Below are 22096 nucleotides of genomic sequence, written 5' to 3'. Positions count from 1 at the left end.
AAAAAAGTTTTTGGCCATTACACTCGCTTTAAGGCTAGATCCTCTAATCAGGCTATCTCAATGCCATTTACACTAAGGTTCTTCACCATCTAAACTTATACCACCACTTATCAACAATGACACAATTAATATTATATTATTATATTCCATTATCTGTATTATGCAAACCTTAATAAAGAACAGCTCCAGATTGCTATTAAAACTATGAAGCAAACTTTGATGTTAATTGTTGGATATTATGAAGTGACAGGTCCACTCTTTAAAAAAGCAGAACTTATTCTGCTAATATGCCACAATATGTATAGTAAGAAGAAATATTTATGTTTTTAGAGAGAACAAATGTTCCAAGAATAAAATGGGAGGGCAGTTTTTTTCATACAAATTCAGCCCGTTCCAATTACACGACTTTAAAGGTCTTGCAAATGCCATACTTGTACGGACGGAATTATAGTATATTTGCTAAAAGGAAAATTCCAGAGTAAAAAATAGTTCTTCTGGAAGTTCAAGGAATCCGCAAAATATTTCTGCCTGTACTTGTGTCATAACATTACAACAGGTTTAGAATAGCCAGTTTGACAAGTTTAAAAAAAAAAAAAAAAAAAATATATATATATGTATGTATGTATGTATATATGTATGTATATATGTGTATATATATATATAAATATATATATACACATATATATATATATATATATATATGTTTTAATACTAATATCTATTCCAAACAGGCATCTGCAATATATTTCACAAGAAACAACATGTGCATTTAACAGATCAATCATGTTATTTGTTTCAAGTGACAGCGTAAGTACTGCCACTGCAGAATACAGGATCTGAAAAGAATGAAGTGAACATTAATGAATCTTTTTATTGAAGTGTCAGCTCTACTGTATGTCTTGAAGGTCAGCACCCATAGCCATACAACCTAGGATCCACAACAAGCATTTAATTTACGTTCTAGAAAAATTCAGGCAAGTTGCTAATCTGTGTCATGTGAGAACTACAAAACTGTGATAAAGACAAAAGTGTAGGTTCAAGACAATGGTGGTGAGCGAGTGGGCATGGCTGTGTATGTGTGTAAGTTGAATCTGATTAATGATGGATAAATGGATTTGGGGGATGGACACAGCTGTGTTTAGGAAGAGAGGTATAGCTATGGTAAATGTGAAATATGTAGAGCAGTGAGTGTGAAATATGTAGTGCCATCGGAGGGTATATATCTACAGTGAAAAGAAAACAGATCCTTACCAGGTTTACAAGCGGTCCACCAGAATTTCCATACTGTAAAAATGAAATTAAAAATAGCAGTGGTCAGTTAATGCATGGTATTACCCAACGTTCAATCTTTATTGATATTCTCTCTATCACCATCTACACACACCTATAACTTTGCTTAATAAAACTAACAAACCGGTCTCCAAGTGGTTTGTTAAGTAGCTCAAGCAGATTGAAATTAGGAGAGAGGTAATTCAGAAATAAAATACATATATTCTAAGTTTGCACACAACATTTAAACTCTCAAGGAGCGTCGGAGTTAATTTAGTTATCTGCTTGGTAATTAAACAAGCTTACCTGCAAATGATTACAAGTCTACAAGACCTTCTCCTATTCTAATGTCTCCATATGTATTAAACATGAAATGTTTGTATAAAACAATTTCACATACCATTTCTCAGCTCTAGCATAGTGTAACCCATAAAGTAATATAATATATGGTTGCCAAATTCAAAGTGAATTTCAAATTTGAGATCAGATTATTCATACAGGATGCATAGCTGACTTGGAATTGTATTGCAGTTTTAAAGCTATTTTGGGCTTATCTTCAAAAATTCACTTGAATTCACAACAATTCTCCAGGTCCTTTCACACCCCAACCCCCATCCTTCCCACCCAAGTAATAGTGCTAATTTTTATTATTAGTTATTATTATCAGGATATAATCAATAGTTAAACGACCAGAAAAAAAAGAAGCAAAACTTCTGAAAGAGGAATAAAAAGTGGCAGAAGGATAGATTGTTTTATTGCATTACAGAAAACGAGTGTTAAAAAGCACCTCAATGTATAAAGGTAGAGTAATAGTATTATACATAAGAAAATGGTGCATATGGACAAAAATGGCGCAAACGTGAAAGTGAGTGCAACAATTTTTATATATTACCCTATAATTTCATGATGGTGACTGGCAGAACATGAACATTCTGTCCTCTTGTATGTGGAATGTATACTACCCAATTCTTAATCAACTTATCACCTGACTTAATACCTGCAACATATGTATTTTACATTCTACAGGGTGGCACGTTCCATATGTTTCCCATTCATTTGTATAAGCGATATATATTCTGGAAAATACTGCGGATGTGACATCCCTAAACATACAACTGTTCTAAAAAATAAAATTAAAAAAAGGGAATTTTTGAGATGCTTAATTAGGGTCAGGCAAGAAAATGATGATTAAGAGCTGCTACCACCTATTGTCCCCGATTCACACCATGCCATCCAGACGTGGCCGTTTCACAAGTGCCATCCAGGGGATTTGAACTGTGGTCCTTCTGTGCTGTAGTGCTGCTGTCTTGCCTGAGAGCAACACTTCAGTTCTTATTTCTCTATCATGTTTATCCTTGCCCTGTCTCCAGCACTAGGGGCTGGATTTTACCTGGGGCTGCTACTATCAATCTCAGCCCTCCTGAAGCTGATGCCAAATTAGCCAGGTATAAGACACTGCCTCTCCCTGAGGACAGTGTCAGTTCATTGACTCTGGTTCCTGTGTTTGTGATCCAGTGTTCTCCAGTCGGCTCCTGACTTCTGGCACCCTCTGACTTTTGGCTTATCCTCAACGATTCTCCTGCTTGTGTCCTTGCCTGTAATGCGACTTGGAGCAATATCCTGCACAGTCCCCATGCACAGACTCACAGGCCAGGTGGTTCCTTATCTGGTCACCTTGGTCTGTGTTTATTTGAAAGGGTGAGCATACATCTCTGCATACCGGACTCCCAACTAAGGTAAGCCCTGACATTAATGAACTGACCATCATGGAGTCTGCAGAGATGTGCAAACTGCTTACCTAGCATGTGTCCAGCCTGGCCCAGACTGATTCGGAGCTGCAACAAGAAGTTTGATTTCTTAAAGGAACAGTACGCCCAGCCCCCTGAACCTGTATATTCTGAGCTGTTTGTTGTTATGCCAGAGAGATTCGACGGTATCCTTCCAGTGCTTTAAGGTGGATTGTGACATTTAGTTTGCTTTAAAGCCTCGGACATATGCCAGTGACTTTATCATGGTCCGTGCGGCTGTCAACCAGCTGACTGGATGGATCTAGACATGGGCACACCAGATGATGCTGGATAAGAGTCCTGTCCTCGACAGCTCGGAGTCATTCATAACCACGACGTACTCTCAGTGCCTTACGTCCAGAAAGGCTACTCCCAAGCCTGCTCCAGGTCCCCGTGGATCTCGGATACCCAGGGAGAAGGACAACATTCTACCTGCACCCGGATCAATTCTAAAGAAGCCCAACCATGACCCTAACTCCCCATCCAATTACCGTCCTATCTTGCTACTGCCTTTTGCATCCAAGATCCTTGAAAGAGTTGTGTATGCGGAAATGACAGACTTCCTCAAGTCCAACTCTCTGCAAGACCCGCTTCAGTCTGGTTTCCGCGCTAAGCACTCTGTGGAAAAAGGCACTGACCAAAGTATCCAATGATCTACGCTCTGAAAAATCTTGTGGTCACTACTCTATCCTAATTCTCCTTGACCTTTCTGCAGCTTTTGACACTGTTGATCATCAACAGCTTCTTCTCTTCCTCCGCAATATCGGTCTACAAGATACTGCTCTCTCCTGGTGCTCCTACCTCTCTCAATGCTCTTTCAGTGTTTCTTTCTCTGGCTCTGCTTCTTCTCTCCAACTCCTCTCTTTTAGTTGTACCACAAGGTTCAGTCCTTGGTCCCCTACTTTTCTCCATCTATACTGCCTTCCTTGGTAAACTCATTAGCTTCCTATATCATTTCTATGCGGATGACATGCAAATCTACCTCTCCTCTCCTGATCTCTCCCCGTCCCTCTTGATTAGTGTCTCTGACTGCCTCTCTGCTATTTCTAACTGGATTGCTGCCCACTTCCTTAAACTCAACTTGACCAAAACTGAAATTCTGGTCTTTCCTCCCTCAAGTGTTGCTACTCCTGTGTCTGTCTTCCACCAAGTCAATGGTGCTACCATCAGCTCATTGAGCAGGGCCGTCAGCTCCTCTGTTCCCGCGTGTCCAACTTGTCTGGTTACAACTACATGTTTGTTAGTCCACCCACTGTAAAGCGCTGAGGAATTTGTTGGCGCTATATAAATAATAACATAATAATAATCGATGTCCTTGACCTCTATCCAGCAGTACCAGAAGCTGGTACTATTGTCTCCCCATGCTGTTAAGAGACTCCTTTCTGGGGACTTTGATTACAAGGAATATCTTGATATGGATAGTGAAAATGAGGTGTACCAGAACTCTAAAGAACCAGTTCTCACCCAGAGGTCGAGTTTAAGGAGGGGCAAATGTCATGATTCGCACCGTGCCATCCAGACGGCCAGGTGTGGCCGTTTCACAAGTGCCAGACAGGGAATTTGAACTGTGGTCCTGCTGTCTTGCCTCAGAGCCACACTATTTATTTCTGTATCATGTTTATCCTTGCCTTGTCTCCAGCACTGGGGGCTGGATTTTACCTAGGGCTGCTCCTATCAATCTCAGCCCACCTGAAGCTGATGCCCAATTAGCCAGGTATAAGACACGGCCTCTCCCTGAGGGCAGTGTCAGTTCATTGACTATGGTTCCTGTGTTTGTGTTCGTGATCCAGTGTTCTCCAGTCGGCTCCTAACCTTGGCTTATTCTTATCGTGTGTCCTGACCTCTGGCATCCTCTGACTTTGGCTTACCCTCGTTTATCCTGACTTCTGGCAAACTCTGACTTTTAGCTTATCCTCAACGATTCTCCTGCTTGTGTCCTTGCCTGTACTACGACTTGGAGCAATATCCTCAGAGGCGGCTCTCTAATTAGGCGATTTAAATCACCTGAGGGCAGACTGACATGTCTGGTTCTCGGTCTATGACCAAAGACCCGACACAGGAGGGGGCCCGGCGGCTTGCGCTTCGTGCCGCCGGGTGCGAGGCCCCTCCTGTCAGTCTGCCAAGGGCCTCGGTCTGCAGCTCCGCCGGGTGTGAGCTCCAGACTGATGTCTCACGATCTCCAGCCAATCAGAGCGTTGCCGCGGGTTACCACGGCAACGCTCTGAATGGAGATCGCAAGATATTCCCAATGTGGTCTGCAGCTCTGCATCCGGCTGAGCTGCAGACCGGAAAGCCCACCGGACCACCAGGGAGCCATCCAGGACACTGGACCACCAGGGACAGACTGACCCCACCGGACCACCAGGGAAAAAGGTAAATTTACACCACCCCCCTCACCCTGCCACTTCACCCTGTCACCCTCTCTCACCCTGCCACCTCACCCTGACACCCCCATCAACACCCTGTCATCACCTGTCACCCCCTCACCCTGCCACTTCACCCTGTCACACCCTATCTCACCCTGCCACCCCACCTGTCACCCCCCCAACCCTGCCACCTCACCGTGACACCCCACCTGTCAACACCCTCACCCTGCCACTTCATCCTGTCACACCCTGCCACCCCATCTGTCACCCCCTCACCCTGCCACTTCACCCTGTCACCCCCTCCTCACCCTTCCACCCCACCTGTCATCCCTCACTCCCTCTCACCCTGCCACCTTGCCCTTTCACCCCCTCTCACTCTGTCACCTCATCCTGTCACCCCCCCCACCCTGCCACCCCACCTCTCATCCTGTCATCCCCCTTCCACCCCACCTGTCATCCCTCACTCCCTGTCACCCCACATCTCACCCTGTCACCCCACATCTTACTCTGTCACCCACACTATGTCACCCCCCTTACTCTGTCACCTCACCCTGTCACTCCCCACACACTGTCACTCCCCACACACTGTCACTCCCCACACACTGTCACCCCCTCCCACCCTGTCACCCCCCTCTCATGATGTCACCCTCCCTCTCACACTAGGTCTCCCCCCTCACACATTAGGACACCCCTCTGTCTCCCCCCCTCACCCTGTCGACCCCCCTCACCCTGTCGCCCCCCTACACACTCTGTCACCCCCTTTTACTCTGTCACCCCCTCTTACTCTGTCACCCCCTCTTACTCTGTCACCCCCTCTTACTCTGTCACCCCCCTCTTACTCTGTCACCCCCCTCACACTATGCCACCCCCTCACACTATGTAATTTTCCCCACACACTGTCACCTCTCTCCGCACACACTGTCACCCCCCTCCATACACACTGTCTCTCCCTCTAAACACACGGGCACCACTCTCCGCACTCTGGCACCCTCTTACTCTGTCACCTTACCTCTCACTCTGTCACCCTCCCTCTTACTCTGTCACCCCCCTCTTACTCTGTCACCCCCCTTACACTAATGTAACCCTCTCAAGCTAATGTCACCCTCCTCTTACTCTGTGGACTCCATCCAACTTTTTGGTAATATTTCAAAGAAGGGTTTGTGTCCCCTATAGAGACACAAGGGTCTACACGCTAAGAGCCACGTATAATAGGCTCTGGAGAAGTTGAGCAATAAGCAACTCTGTATACTGTGCACTTTATTTGCATTGACATATTGCACTAGGTCTTTTTCCAAGTTTCTGTATTACAAGCACATCAAGACACAGAGGAAAGGGGCAGTGTCAGCATAATGACATACATCCGTTCATGTGATCTGAGCCTGTCTTATTGGGCTCAGCCAAATGTGAATGTACCTTTTAGAGTTGTATTCACTGCACAAAATTAGTTATCTTGCACCATATATGTGTTTATCATTTTAGGTCATTGTACCCACATTGTAAGGGTAAGTCATTATATTTATAGCACTCCACGGTTTGACTGCAATGGGTGTATATACCTCACAGTTGAGGTTTTACTGAAACAACTGTCATTGTTTAACAAGCAAATCGAAAAAAATATTACATATCCTACAACACTACTGTAGTGTAAAATGGAACAAAAAAACTACAAACTTTATTGGTGCTATATAAATACAATATATAATAAAACACGCATATTTTGGAGTCACCTATGAACAATATATACGATACATACATGTTTAAACTACTATTTGTAAGTGACAATAAATTAGGGGGAAGTTGAAGGAGGCTGAAAGCAAACAAGTTGGTTTGCTGGAATGATGATGTTTACACAGATGAAAAAAGGTACATAATTAAAACAAAACAAACAAAAACCCCATTTCTGAATTCATCTCTGTTACTCCTTGTTCAGGAACTCGGGTGTAGCTGAGGATGCTTATGAATTTTGGTTTTGCGTTCTCTATTTAATTTTTAATATTATGCAGGTTGTGAACCATCTGACTGAACCATAGCTCACTTCTCTCTTTTTGACACATAGCTCTATGTGAAGTTTTATGAATGATCTATATAATTTGACATTAGGTAGCTTGTACTAATTCCTCTTGCTATACACAACTTGTGCCTTTTCTTCCTGTATATTAAGCATAACATTGTATGTTTTAATATTGGGTAATTTGAGATAGTAACCCCTAGGCTTTTCTGTTAATGCTAATAAATATTCATCCAATGTATGTTTGTCATTAGGTTTGTATACTAAATGCATAATTTTGCTATTACATTTGCATCTCACCTATAGAACTTTCCCTTTAGCATATTTAAATCATTACTCAAGTGGTTGGTATCTTCGGAAATATCTACTGGTTGTGTTCTCTACAAAAAGTCAAATTTTGTCTTTGAAAATTATTATAATAATTATTATTAAGTCTTAAACTGTTCTTCTGAAATGTCACAATTGCATTATATGATAATTCACCGTCTGTTGCCTGGGTTTTTTTTTTATTTCTATTTTCCAACCTGACCCTGTTCAACTTTAAGGCCAATACTGTCTGTTCCAGTCACACCAAGAACCCTTTAGTTAAAACCAGGCCAAGATTGACCATTAGGCAAACTAGAAAAAAAAGTCTAGTAGTCTGTCATGGTTTGGAGACCAATGGATGTCTGTCAGGATCGGGACAGGGATCCAACACGCAGAGTACAAACAGGTGGTAGGTACGTATACCGGACCTTAGAATGGCCGGACTTAACGTAAGGAGTAAGTAGAGAATGGTCTAGGAACAAGCCGAGGTCGAGGGAACGAGAGGACAGGTAAGCGAGAGACAAGCCGAGTCAAAGGGTAACAGAGATAAACAGGGTAGTACAAACAAGCCGGGTCAGAACCAAAGAGACAACTAGAATACAAGAGCACTGAGTGACTAGACAGGCTAGAACCACGACAGGGCAATGAGCAGATGCCGAAAGCCTTACTTTATACCTTGATTCTAGAGGGTAATCACGCCCCCGACGAGTCCTGATTAGTGCTCGGGACTTGACTGACAGGTCGACCCGGGTTGGCATCATGACGTCGACTACTGAGCGTCGCGTCATATAAGGAAGTGGATCCCTCGCGGTCGGCTTGTAAATGGCCGAGAGAACCGCGAGGAACGGAAGAAACAACCCCTCTGGGAGGATAAACGTCTAAGTCTCTCACCTCCTCTGAGGTAGAGACTACAGGTACCCTGACAGTACCCCCCCTCTCAGAAACGCCCACCGGGCGGAAGGAACCGGGACGAGATGGAAAACGGGAGTGAAAAGCCCTGCGGAGGCGAGGAGCATGTACATCCTCCTGAGGTACCCAAGTCCTCTCCTCAGGACCATATCCCTTCCAGTCAATAAGATATTGTAACTTCCCCCGGGAGATTCGAGAATCGATGATGGAGTTGATTTCATACTCCTCCTGACCCTCAACCTGAACAGAGCGAGGAGAGGATATAGTGGAGGAAAATCTGTTACAGACTAGCGGTTTCAGTAAAGAAACATGAAAGGAGTTAGGAATGCGTAAGGCAGCTGGAAGAGCTAGGCGATACGCAACTGGGTTAATTCGAGTCAGAACCCTGTAAGGGCCAATGTAACGAGGAGCGAATTTCATAGAAGGAACCTTCAAACGAATGTTTCTAGTACTCCCTTCTCCCAAGTTAAAGAAACGGGTAGCAGAAGCCTGTGATCTTTATAATTAAGATTAGAGGACAAAATAGAAACACCCAAGGCCTGTCCTCTAGAGAAACTTAGGTGCGAGCGTTTCCCGAGCGATTAGGACAATTTAGGCGTAAATGACCTCTGACTCCACAGTACATACACAACCCTTCCCTTCTCCTGTACAGTCTCTCCTCTTCTGAGAGGCGAGTATTGCCTATGTGCATAGGTTCTGGAAAAAGTGAGGTTGTGGATTCAGAACTTTGAAATGAAGGAGCTAGTTTAAAGGAACGTCTACGGTTTCTCTCTCGAGTGTTCTGCCTCTCTCTTAAACGTTCGTCAATGCGAGAAATAAAAGAAATTAAATCCTCCAAATTTTCAGGAAGCTCTCTAGTAGCAACCTCGTCAAGGATTATGTCTGATAACCCGTTTAAAAATACATCTATATAAGCCTGTTCATTCCACTTAACCTCAGCCGCCAAGGACCTGAACTCTAGTGCATAATCCACAAGTGTTCGGTTTTCTTGTCTAAGGCGCAACAGTAATCTAGCTGCATTGACCTTTCTACCTGGAGGGTCAAAAGTTCTTCTGAAAGCAGCTACAAAGGCATTATAATTATATACTAACGGATTATCATTTTCCCACAATGGATTGGCCCATCTCAAAGCTTTCTCAACAAGTAATGTGATAATAAATCCAACCTTCGCCCTATCTGTAGGATAGGAGCGGGGTTGTAATTCGAAATGGATACCTATTTGGTTTAAGAAACCACAACACTTCTCTGGAGAACCACCATAACGTACAGGTGGAGTGATACGGGAAGAAGCACCTACAGTGGCTACCTCTAGACCTGAACTCACAGGAGAGATAGAAGTATTACGCATCTCCTCTGGTTGATTACTAGAACGAGATAGTAACGTCTGTAGTGCTAGAGCCATCTGGTCCATTCTGTGATCCATGGCGTCGAACCTAGAGTCAGAAGGACCAACCTGAGTGTTTGTACCTGCAGGATCCATTGGCCCTGTCGTAATGTCAGGATCGGGACAGGGATCCAACACGCAGAGTACAAACAGGTGGTAGGTACGTATACCGGACCTTAGAATGGCCGGACTTAACGTAAGGAGTAAGTAGAGAATGGTCTAGGAACAAGCCGAGGTCGAGGGAACGAGAGGACAGGTAAGCGAGAGACAAGCCGAGTCAAAGGGTAACAGAGATAAACAGGGTAGTACAAACAAGCCGGGTCAGAACCAAAGAGACAACTAGAATACAAGAGCACTGAGTGACTAGACAGGCTAGAACCACGACAGGGCAATGAGCAGATGCCGAAAGCCTTACTTTATACCTTGATTCTAGAGGGTAATCACGCCCCCGACGAGTCCTGATTAGTGCTCGGGACTTGACTGACAGGTCGACCCGGGTTGGCGTCATGACGTCGACTACTGAGCGTCGCGTCATATAAGGAAGTGGATCCCTCGCGGTCGGCTTGTAAATGGCCGAGAGAACCGCGAGGAACGGAAGAAACAACCCCTCTGGGAGGATAAACGTCTAAGTCTCTCACCTCCTCTGAGGTAGAGACTACAGGTACCCTGACAATGTCCCCAACTAGCACTGTGAATCAAAGATGTATATAACACAGCAGCTGTCAACAGACTCCATTTTCTTCTCTTCTCTCCTGCTTATGTTTGTTGGCCACAATGTGATGGGTTGCTTGTGATGCTTCTTGCATGGTGTTCTGAAAATTCTATTCACATTACAATTGAACTATCAGCAGCCCACGCAGGAAGCAGAATGGGTTTCTATAGCTCCCACAAAACAAGATTATCAAGTCATAATGGAGGGCAGCGGAAACAGAAGAACAGACAGAAGAATGTAACTCCAATCAATTTTTGGCAGGCTTGGGTCATTTATGTGGACATAAATTGTGAAGCATGTATTTCAGAAGAATAATGCCTCAGAAGTTTTTGGAGACTGTCATGTGGTTTATAAAGAAATCTCCAGAGCCCTTACGTGTAATAATTTTCTTACAATGAGTTTAAGATAGATGTGCAATTTATACATTTGATACCACATTTTTCTACTTTAGAGAATTAAAGGATCACTATAGGGTCAGGAACACAAACATGTATTCCTGACCCTATAGTGTTAAAACCACCATCTGGGCCCCTCATGTCTCCATAAATATAGCAAAATCTTACTGTTTTCAAGCCTGAAGCTGTAACTCTGCATGCTGTTTGCTTTAAAAAAAAAAACAAGCAGTCTGCTGACATCATCAGAAGTGGTAGCCTGATCCAATCACAGTGCTTCCCCATAGGATTGGCTGAGACTGACAAAGAGGCAGATCAGGGGCAGAGCCAGCATGATCCAAATACAGCCCTGGCCAATCAGCATCTCCTCACAGAGATGCATTGAATCAATGAATCTCTATGAGGAAAGTTCAGTGTCTGTATGCAGAGGGTGGAGATACTGAATGTTTGGATGCATTTTAGGCAGCCATGACCCAGGAAGGATCTCTTACAGCCATCTGAGGAGTGGCCAGTGAAGTTATCACTAGGCTGTAATGTAAACACTGCATTTTCTCTGAAAAGGTAATGATTCTACTCACCAGAACAAATTCAATAAGCTGTAGTTGTTCTGGGGACTATAGTGTCCCTTTCATGAAAATGTTACTATAGCTATTCACAGTGCACTCAAGTGATGATTGTATAACACAACATATGGCTCATGCATCAAATAATAAAAGGTATTTTGTGTAAAAAAATGAATATTATAAATTATGTTTTATTCTTTCTGGTTGGTCAAACAAGGCAATTTCAGGACTCACATTAATGATGGCATCTGTCTGGATGTAATCCATATCAGAATCTTTTAATCCAAGCTCTTTCCCTCCCCTTTGAGTGGTGCTGATGATTCCGGTGGTGACTGTATTCTGCAAAGAGAACGGGCTTCCAAGAGCAACCACAAATTCTCCTGGTCTTAGGTCAGAAGATCTGCCAAGCATGAGAACTGGAAGAGGGGCCTAGGATGAAAACCAAAGTTTTGCTTGCTTATGGGCTATGATTTAATGAAGGATAGGCAGGAACTATAGGGAGATGTTATATGGAACAATGGGATCAGTTGCATGCAGAGGGTAGAAAATAAGTTTAAAAAAAGAGATATAAGATGTCATACAGACCTGTAGGAAGAGTTATAAAAAGTTTAGGTATATATATATATATATATATATATATATATATATATATATGTATATCAGAGACTTGAAATACTTGGTTTAAGCTTCACTAGAAAAGGTGTTCATGGTACTTACATCTGGTTCAATCTTGATCAGAGCAATGTCCATTTTTTGGTCAATATCCTTCACCTTAGCATCATAATGAGCTCCATCTTTTACTTCCACCTTAACACGCTGCTTGTTCGTGAGTACGTGAGCATTTGTTACTATGAGGCCATCTTCAGAAACTATAAAGCCAGAACCACTGGATACAGCCATTTCCTGACCTGTGAATGGGGACCTGCAATGCGACAGGACAACTGAGTCTTTCCATAATTAAAAAAAAAGATAGCTCTTTACTAACAAAGACGCACATATAGCATTCATAGAACATATTCTTCACATATTAAATTGATCTTATAGTTATTTTGCAGCAGGTTTTAATCGTTTTTCTTACAGACTTTTAAACTGCTAATTCTCTACCTTAGTTAAGGTAGTAAATTGAATTTGTGATGTAATATTTTAATAGTATTGATATCCTTAAGCTCAAATTGTAAAACACACATTCAATGTCTGTATAGTAATGTGTGGAGCTCAGATCAATGAAACACATTCTACGATCATTAATATAATTAATACATATTCATATATTATAGGCATTGCATACACACATAAACCTAACTTTGGTAAACGAATAGTAGTTTTCTCACAGGGTTCAACAGGAAATATGCAAATAAATTACAAGAATTAATATTATATTATTATATCAATAGAATGTAACTCTACATGTTCTAAACCTCTGAAACCTGAACATTCTGTTCCTTAAATAGGTGTTCTAGGGCAGGGAGAGACCACCTTCAGAACTCCAGATGTTGTGGACTACATCTCCCCTGATGCTTTGCCAGCAATATAGCTGTAAAGTATTATTGGAGATGTAGTTCACACCATCAAGCATGCCAAAGGTTGTCTACCATTGTTGTAGGGTATAGAACACCTGGAATTTAGAGAATATATATGTATTTGCACTCTGACAATTGAACTTACTTTCCCCATTTACGTCCTCATTTTCTTTAAAATTACTGGCTAAGTTCCTTTTCCCTAAGCAAGCCCCTGCATGGCATTTTCAGAGTACTCAAATCTAAATGTCCACCTACCCCTCACAGATTAATAATAGTCTAATTCCAAAACAGGAATAAAAATCTGCCACTCACAGTGGGAAGAGATCAACTCTTTGTACTCATTTGAATCACACATGCATCCAGGCCTTTTATCAAAAGGCGTTCAATTTTATTGTAGTAGAGTGATGATATTTAAAAGTAGTGGTTATTACATTCGTTGAATTATGAAAATCTGTTATTTTCCCTCACTCCTCTCATGACAAAGGTTTTGTACCGAAATGTTGGGGGCTTTTTTTTGTTTGGTACCGTGGTTGTTCACCTCTGTCTATTACTTAAGATCTTTGGCTGGTATGTAATTTCACAATTTTGTGTATTAATCTATTTTTTACAATAGTGTGTTTCTATAGACTTACCTTATTCACGAGTGATCGGATATACAGATTTGTTATCTAGAAATCTACGTATTTGATTGTTTGAATAGATATAGGTCCCGTTTTAACCACTAAGCAGGGTTTTGGGATTATTTAAACCCAGATCTGCTAGTGTTCAGTGCCCTGTCGTGGTTTCCACTACTTTGGTTATCCAAGGGCGCGTTTGGTATATTGTTATTCTGTTTTTTTATTTTGGCTTGTTCTGACTATCCGTATTTTCTGGTATCCCTGACCCTTTGGCTTTGTCTTTTCTTTTATGCTACTGTCTGTGTCCCTCACTTCGGCTTCTTTCTGACTATTCTTTCTATGTTAAATCTGACTATTTTAAGGCCCGGTTATACGTTTATCACTTTTAGTCTATTCTAAGTTTTTGACTTAATTCTGCGTGTTGGGCCACATCCTGACAATCCTGTTTATGAATAGATTTCCAGAAAATGGTTTGTATTGGGCCCGAATATGTTTGTATAAAGCTATGATATTCCCTCTGAGGCATTGTTTTTCTAAACCAAACAGATTTAAATTTGCTAACCTTTCTTCATAATTAAAATGTTTATTTCCTTTAATTAATTTTTTAGCCCGTCTCTGTACTTTTTCTAGTGCCATAATATCCTTTTTTAGAATAGGTGCCAAAAATTGCACAGCATAATCAAGATGTGGTCTTACTATTGATTTATAAAGAGGAAAAATTACATTATCATCCCAAGAATGAATGCCCTTTTTTATACATGATAATAACATACTGGCCCTAGCAATTGCTGATTGACATTGCACATTGCTGCCTTGTTTGTTGTTCATAACACTTCCCTAACCTTTCTCGTGTGTTGTTATCCCTAATTCACTACCATTTAGGGTGAAAGTTGCATTTATCTACATTAAATTTCAACTGCCATTTCCTAGTATCCTAGTCTATCTAAATCTCTCTGCGACAAAGTAATATCCTGCTCACATTGCATTACTTTACAGAGTTTTCTGTCACAATATGCATAGCATACACATGGTTTGCTTTAATTTATAATTCTTCTCCCCACTTTCCATCTATAACACCAATATTAGATATTTGTTAATAAATGCTGTATTTGGAAAAAATATATATTTGAACGTCCAAAAACATTTTTATATGTATTCAAGATTATCTAATGTTTCTAAAACGTTCTCTTTCCAATATGTTCATATCTACTGTCGCTGGATTACCTTCTAAACAGTTCCAAATGTACAACAGCCGGTGCGATTTTCTGGACCACGTCAGCTATGAAATTAAATTTGTATCTCATGCTGTCCGGATAAGGAGAACCTAAAATATCAAAAGTACAATTACATTTCTGACCATAGTTATACCTCATTGCAACCAAACAATCAGAAAACAGGAAGAGAGAAATATTAGCATCACCCACCTCTTATGATATGAGCGAGCCACGGGAAGACATACAACTGAGGATAATAGTCATAGAAATTCATCCATCGCAAAATGGCTGCAGGTTACCTTGTAACCTGCCAGCTATTTATCACTCCTTATAATCCAACATAATAAATACCAGCTATAGCTAACAATTTAAACTCCGGCTGTGGACAATTTTGCCTATGTTATCATGAGGCTTGCAATCTGTGGTTTGCTCCACAACCAGAAAAAATATCGAGCAAAAGCAGTAATGTGTTGATTTAAAAAAATGTTTACTTTTTTTTTTTTTTGGCTTTCACTTATTCTCTTAGGTGAATAGCATAAGTAAACCCATGACAAGTGAGACAAGGAAGTCGCATTGCATTTGTAAATATATTGTTTCTCTGAGCATTATAACCACTGCAGCCCTCTGTAGTGAATATGATACCAGAAGTACCCTGCTGCTGTTCCTCAGTAACGCAGCCATTTTGTAATGGTTTGCCACTTACTTGGGTCCCTTTGGGTAACTAGCTGCAATGAATGTTGGCTTAGACGCTTTTGGTTTTTGCTATTTGTACATTATCTTAGAGTGTCAGCTGAGCATTCTCAGACTATGAATATGCACAGAATTAACACTAGCCAGTCAGGATGTTCCTTGCTGGTTATTAAAAGTTACCAATGGTGGAGTTACACATCCAGCAGCAACATGATATATCTATGTGCCGTGTTTCATACTGAAATGCTGCACATACCGGGTCCTTGCACCATGACCACTTTAAAACACTGAAGGAGTCATGGTACTTTGAGTAACCCTTTAAACATGTACAATACGTACGTCTGAGCAAATATGTACACAGGTTTGCTTTTTTCCAAGCTTACTTACGCACATTACGGGTAAAATAAAGATAAATATGGCATCATCAAACAAACATGTGGAATGTACACTTTCTGAACATACACATATGATCATGCACACACATGCACCCTTTAATATGCACAGTACAGAGCTTCACAATATGCTTTTGCTTGTTAAAAGCATGTTTCCTAGCGCCTGTCTCTGACATACATTTAGCCAGCATGTTCCCGCATGACACTGACTCACAAAAACACACTCACAGGTATTTACCCTGAAGAAAACAACTTGTCACCTCCAGCACTGACACAAAATGACATAGCTACCTACACCTTTAGGATTAGACAGCGCTCACCCAATGCAAAAGTGATTTCCATACAAGACATAGGGGAACCACTCAATTCAACATCTCTGTATGTGCCCACATTAAAAGAACCAGAAATTGAAAAGAAACTTACACTGTTAAAATGTATTAAATAATGTTTTGCTATAAATGAATCTGGAGTATTTGTGCAATCATACAGATTCATATAAATTAACCAAGGAATGGCAAATTTTAGGTGAAAAGGTGGAAAACTAGCTAAGTGAAATGTTACACCATTCAATTATTTTGGGCTAATATTAGCAAATTCTTGAGCAATTCCTGACATTTACAATTTTAGTGAATAACCGATGAGTTGAAGGGAACTTAAAAGTTAAATTGTAAAGTACAATTATGTTACCTAAATTGTGCAATATGATTCTTCACACAATACAATGTACTGTTTAGTAAATAAGCCATAATGTGTCTAAAAATCTAGACGACACTGTAATATATTGCAATGTATTGCTCACTAATGGCTTTTGGCTCAGAAGGCAGATGTTCAGCATCTGTACTTATTTGTCAAGTCTTTCATTTCCGCGTTTGAAGAGTTCGCTTTTAGACAAACTTGAAAAAGTACTGAAACATGGTGAGCAATGTCATCTGATAGACATTCTGATTTTTGGTAATGGTGATTTTATTTTCTCCACGTAACAGTGCAACATGAGAAATTGTGAGCTGGGTCTAACAAAAAAATGAATAGAGTACGCAACAGTTAATACAGTTAATAACCATGACACTGCTATATATTGAGAGCTTTTTTCCCCACAATGCTTAGTCAGCCTGGACATGTTATTCACAAGCAGCTTCTGTGGTGCTTAGAATTAGTCCTTAGACACAGTTGTAGGGCAAGGACGAGTGAGAGGGCACATTACATTGTAAGCACTGCACTCTGTCTCTAAAGTTAGTGAGGCAACTGAGGTGGCTTTTATATATATATATAGTTATGGGAAAAAGAAAGTACACCCTCTTTGAATTCTATGGTTTTACATATCAGGACATGATAACAATCATCTGTTCCTAAGCAGGTCTTAAATTTAAATTAAATACAACCTCAAATGAATTACACATGTCATGATTTATTTAACAAAAATAAAGCTAAAATGGAAAAGCAATATGTGAAAAACATTATTATGAAGAACATTATGACTCAACAGCTTGTAGAACGTAGTTTAGCAGCAATAACTTGAAGTAATCATTTTCTGTATGTCTTTATCAGTCTCTCACGCCATTGTGGAGGAATTTTGGCCCACTTCATTTGATGTGCAATGCTGCTTCAGTTCATTGAGGTCCGCTGGCATTTGTTTATGCACAGCTCTCTTAAGGTCCCGCCGCAGCATTTCAATTGGGTTGAGATCTAGACTTTGACTAGGTCATTGCAACCTTGATTACACATTGATTCTTTTCTTTTTCAGACATTCTGTTGTAGATTTGCTGGTGTGTGTGGGGTCATTGTCCTTTAGCATGATCCAATTTTGGTCAAACTTTAGCTATCGGACAGATGTCCTCACATTTGACTCCAGAACACCTTGGTATACAGAGTAGTTCATAGTTGACTCAATGACTGCAAGATTCCCAGGTCCTGTGGCTGCAAAGCAAGCCCAAATCATCACCTTTCCATCACTGTGCTTGACAGTAGGTATTACATGTTTGTGCCCATGAATAGCGTGACATGCCATTTGAAGACACTGCCGGTATCCTCAAAGCGGGAATTCAAACTATCAATAGACATTATGTAAATGCCTGCAAAATGGTATTATACCAGTACGTTGGTAAAGAGCACCTAGATAGCCTTGCTCCTCCTTTCCAACCCATCTCGTCTCCATCTGTGACACTGATTGTTGCATTGCGTAATTTTTAAAATCCACCTCATGACTACAGCAATGTGTATAGACTATGCACAGTGAGGTGGATTTTAAAAATTCAATGTCGCACACTCAAGGAGACGAGGTGAGTAGGGAAGGAGGAGCGAGGCTATCTTTGTGCCAGTTAAAGAGGGCACAATACTTGAATTTACTTGGGTGGCGCTGCCAGCCAACGTTACGCCACTGACTGTAAGTAAATAATGATTGCACCCAATGACCTAGCTTGGTTGAATAATATTTAGATTCTGCTAAGACCATTTTGTACCTAAATCCCAGAAAGGGCTTTAAAATGCATTTTATTGCTGTACATAATATTTGCAGCTTTATGTTTTAGCTGTAAGGCATTTATTTAGTTTCGAACACTCTTTTCCTTGCTGGTAATGGAGAATAGGTATACTATATCTCACAATGGCTTAAAATGTGTCCGGCGCAGGTTACTGTACTTTCAATAATTTGTTATGGTTTTACACACTGACTGTAAGCCTGTATATCATATACAAAGTAAATGAAAATAAATATAAATATATATAATACTGGAGTCAAATTCTGAAAGCTATATGTCTAAAAATGTAACCAATAAATCATTCTAAAACACCAGATCAAGGAGGTAAATTGTAAGTAAGGATGAGGACAATAGAGAAAAGTTAAAATGTTTGAAAATGGGTTTCCTTACCAGTTTCACATGGCCCTTTCTGGATGTGGATGGCTGGTGGCGAGTTCTGTAGCCTGGCCCGCCTGTTCTCTGCCTTTAGGTGGCACAGGTTCCTGTAGGTCTTGCCATCGCTGCCACACACGGGTTCACTCGTACGGCACACACACACACCCACTCTCCTCCTGGGAGTGCCGCCAACCCCAGGCAGGACACACTCCAACCCCTCTCCGCACGGGGATGCACCACGCTGCCCGCAGGCCTCCCCCTCCCCTGCCCCGCACACCGGGCAGCAGCCACACGAGTCCCGCACCTCACCTGCTTGGCAGGGAGCCTGGGCACGGGGGCACCGAGATAGCTCGCATACCCGAGGGCAAATAGAGGTCTGGCGGCGGGATATACGGGGGACAGCAGCAGCGGCCAGTGACAGGCATAAGATGGGAAGCAGGGACCATAAAGGAGACATAGCTTCAAAAATGAGGAGAATAAATCCCTGAACAATCTAAATGGAATCTTTGGATCTTCCCCTGCACTGATTACACGCACTCCAGTTATAGCTCCACAGCCCTAAATAAGGACTCATTGAAGAAAAACACTTCTCAAAATATTAAATCCCTAACAAATATAAACTACTTTCCAACTGTGTTATCAATTCAAACACTGACTTCCTAACTCAATATGATTAATTAGTAGCTGATACTTTTTTTTTTCAGCAGTTTCTATTATCCTTGCTAGTTGTGACTAGTCCTTACTAGACAACTCAAAGTCTTTAAAGTCGTTCACAGAATTTTTCAACGCCTTATTCAAGACTCTAAACCTTGGATTTATAACCAGTCTACCGCTTTGGCTGACTAGCTATATCTAGGCTTGGCTGTTTCATTTGGCTTGTATGTAATCTTTAAATCCTAACTACCAATTGGCAAGTATAGATTCACTGTCCCTATAATCTATTTGCTGCCTTCTACCATCAACTTTTCCCCATTTACTTTTAAGCCCCCCAATTCTCCCTCCTTTCCCACTACCCCCTTTTCCCTCCCACTTACCCCACAAGCAACAAAAATAGCTCATCCGTGGAACAATCACCCTCATATATTGCCCCAGGGTATTTGAATGGTGAGGCAGATTTCAGATGTAGACTTCTTTACAGTCCCCTTCTCTTTGCTAGAATCCTGTTCTCAGCCCCTAAACCAGGAGGTGTATTGAGAACGTGGTCACACCTATTGCTTGATATAAACCCACCCAGCAAAATCCTCCCAATTTTTCCAGCATCTTTCCGTACATGTCACACTGAGCAAGCAGTTTATTATATTACTAGTGAGAAAATGTTCTACCAGGAGAGGTGAATGTATCTAAGCTCTTAGTAAAAAAAAATAAAAATAATAATAATAATATAGAATGATAGGGGGACTAAGGGAAGAGAGATAGCTAGCACACAGATTGCTGGTATACTTCATATACTAAAATGTAAATCTGTTTAAAGAAATGTGAGGACAATGTATTATTGTGTGTTCTTGGAATAGTTTATCTGCACACATGGTAACCGTATACAGTAAAGAATCACAATAAGATCTATTCACTAAACTGCAACTTCTGCTGGTTGGAACATTTGGGGAAAATCTACATTTTATCTGAAATGATTATTTCCCCTCTGCAATTTTGATCACAGTTCCACAATTAGTATTTACTGAGTAAACATCTAAATTAAATGCATTTCAGAAAACACATTTCATACTCTTCAGTTAAACTAAAATAACGTGAAATCTATCTTCAATATGCAAAATTGCCAGATTGTTTATTTTTTTCGGAGATTAGAAGATCTACGCAGTTTAAAAGTCCCACTTGTTAAATATGTGTTAAATAATGATTGCAGTAATTTGTTCCTCTTTGTGGTATGGCTGAGGATAATAGGATATGCAGTTGAATACCACATATATATCCTCATAGTGCAACTCACACTGTAGGTGTGAGGTACAGGGTCAAAGTTTACTCAATGATGACGAATAGGGGGCGGACCGAACATCGCGCGTGTTCACTGGCGAACTGTTCCCGGCGAACTGTTCGGGACATCACTACATTAGATTCTAGTCTTTTAGAGTCAGCTAGTGTTTGCCCAGAGATCAAATACATTACATTCTGTTCAAATATTTTACATGCTCTCATGTGTGAAAGTAGTTATGGTTAAGTCAGTGTCCCATTATTCAGTATGATGTTTTAGTTTCATTTTTTAAAGAACATATAGCTGTACACTTGCTACATGCAGCTCATTTATTTTTCTTAATTTAGATAAGTGTAAAGAGCTTGCTGGCATATGGAAACTCTGCCTGTTAGAACATTGGGTTTGCCCTATACAGAGGATTGGTTTTGTTGTGAGGATATCTCCTGTGATGGCTGCATTTCCTTTAGATATAAAGATATTGTTTTTTCTAATTTCTGAAAGTGTGACACCAGGTCTGTCATTTATTGCACTTTATACCAAAATTGATGAATGGATCACTTGTTTTTTATTTATTTATTTATTTTTTATTAACAGGCCTTGCATTGGAGCAGCAGGTAGGTAGTACTTGGCATGAAAGGTATTCATGTTAGATAGTGAGTGGCTTAGGCATAGGCAAGGGTCTGGTGTATGCCTTCTCAAATAGCCTCCATCATAGTTATGGTATCACTTTCCGGGCCTTTATATTCATGATTCACAATTCACCTCCACAATTCACCTCCAGGGTAGATCCATATTGAAACTCTTTAATCTAAGTGCTTGGAACCAATCAATGGGCTGTTCACTTCTGCATTGTCCCCTTGGACCCCTTGGACCCCCTGTTTGACAAAACTTGTGTGGTGTTCCCAGGATGCAGTGTTATTACCTGCCATAAGTGTTGCAAGGAATGACAACCGGTGAACTGGCGTCAGGGATATGGGTGCCCAAGGCTCAATGATGCATGTGGTGAGCAGTGGCTAAGTCCAGACTTAAGTCCAGAGGACATGCACATTGCACACTTTACTGTAGCCAAATATTGGCCAGCAATTAGTTTAATTTGTTATGCTTTCATTTAGTTTGATCTCTCATTTCACAATTTATATTTGTGGCTTAACTGAGCACTTGAAATTTCTACTTCCTTTCCGACTACCTTAT

The 22096-nt window shown here is 41.0% G+C and overlaps 1 protein-coding gene across 1 annotated transcript in view; it reads right to left on the bottom strand.

Moving 5' to 3' along the window:
* Positions 1-20002, bottom strand: part of HTRA4 (HtrA serine peptidase 4) — a 45038-nt gene extending 25036 nt beyond the window's left edge. Inside the window, exons 1-5 of the mRNA XM_063448412.1 lie at positions 18994-20002; positions 15058-15157; positions 12414-12618; positions 11931-12125; positions 1252-1284 (exon numbers count right to left, since the gene is read on the bottom strand). Coding sequence (XP_063304482.1) covers positions 1252-1284; positions 11931-12125; positions 12414-12618; positions 15058-15157; positions 18994-19435 — 975 coding nt within the window. The 5' untranslated portion in view covers positions 19436-20002. The remainder of the gene's footprint in view (positions 1-1251; positions 1285-11930; positions 12126-12413; positions 12619-15057; positions 15158-18993) is intronic.
* Positions 20003-22096: the final 2094 nt, after the last annotated feature.

Source organism: Pelobates fuscus, chromosome 3 (assembly GCF_036172605.1).
Source record: "Pelobates fuscus isolate aPelFus1 chromosome 3, aPelFus1.pri, whole genome shotgun sequence".
Taxonomy (NCBI): Eukaryota; Metazoa; Chordata; class Amphibia; order Anura; family Pelobatidae; genus Pelobates; species Pelobates fuscus.
Note: the sequence above shows the minus strand (reverse complement) of the source record. Positions and strands in the feature narration are given on the sequence as shown.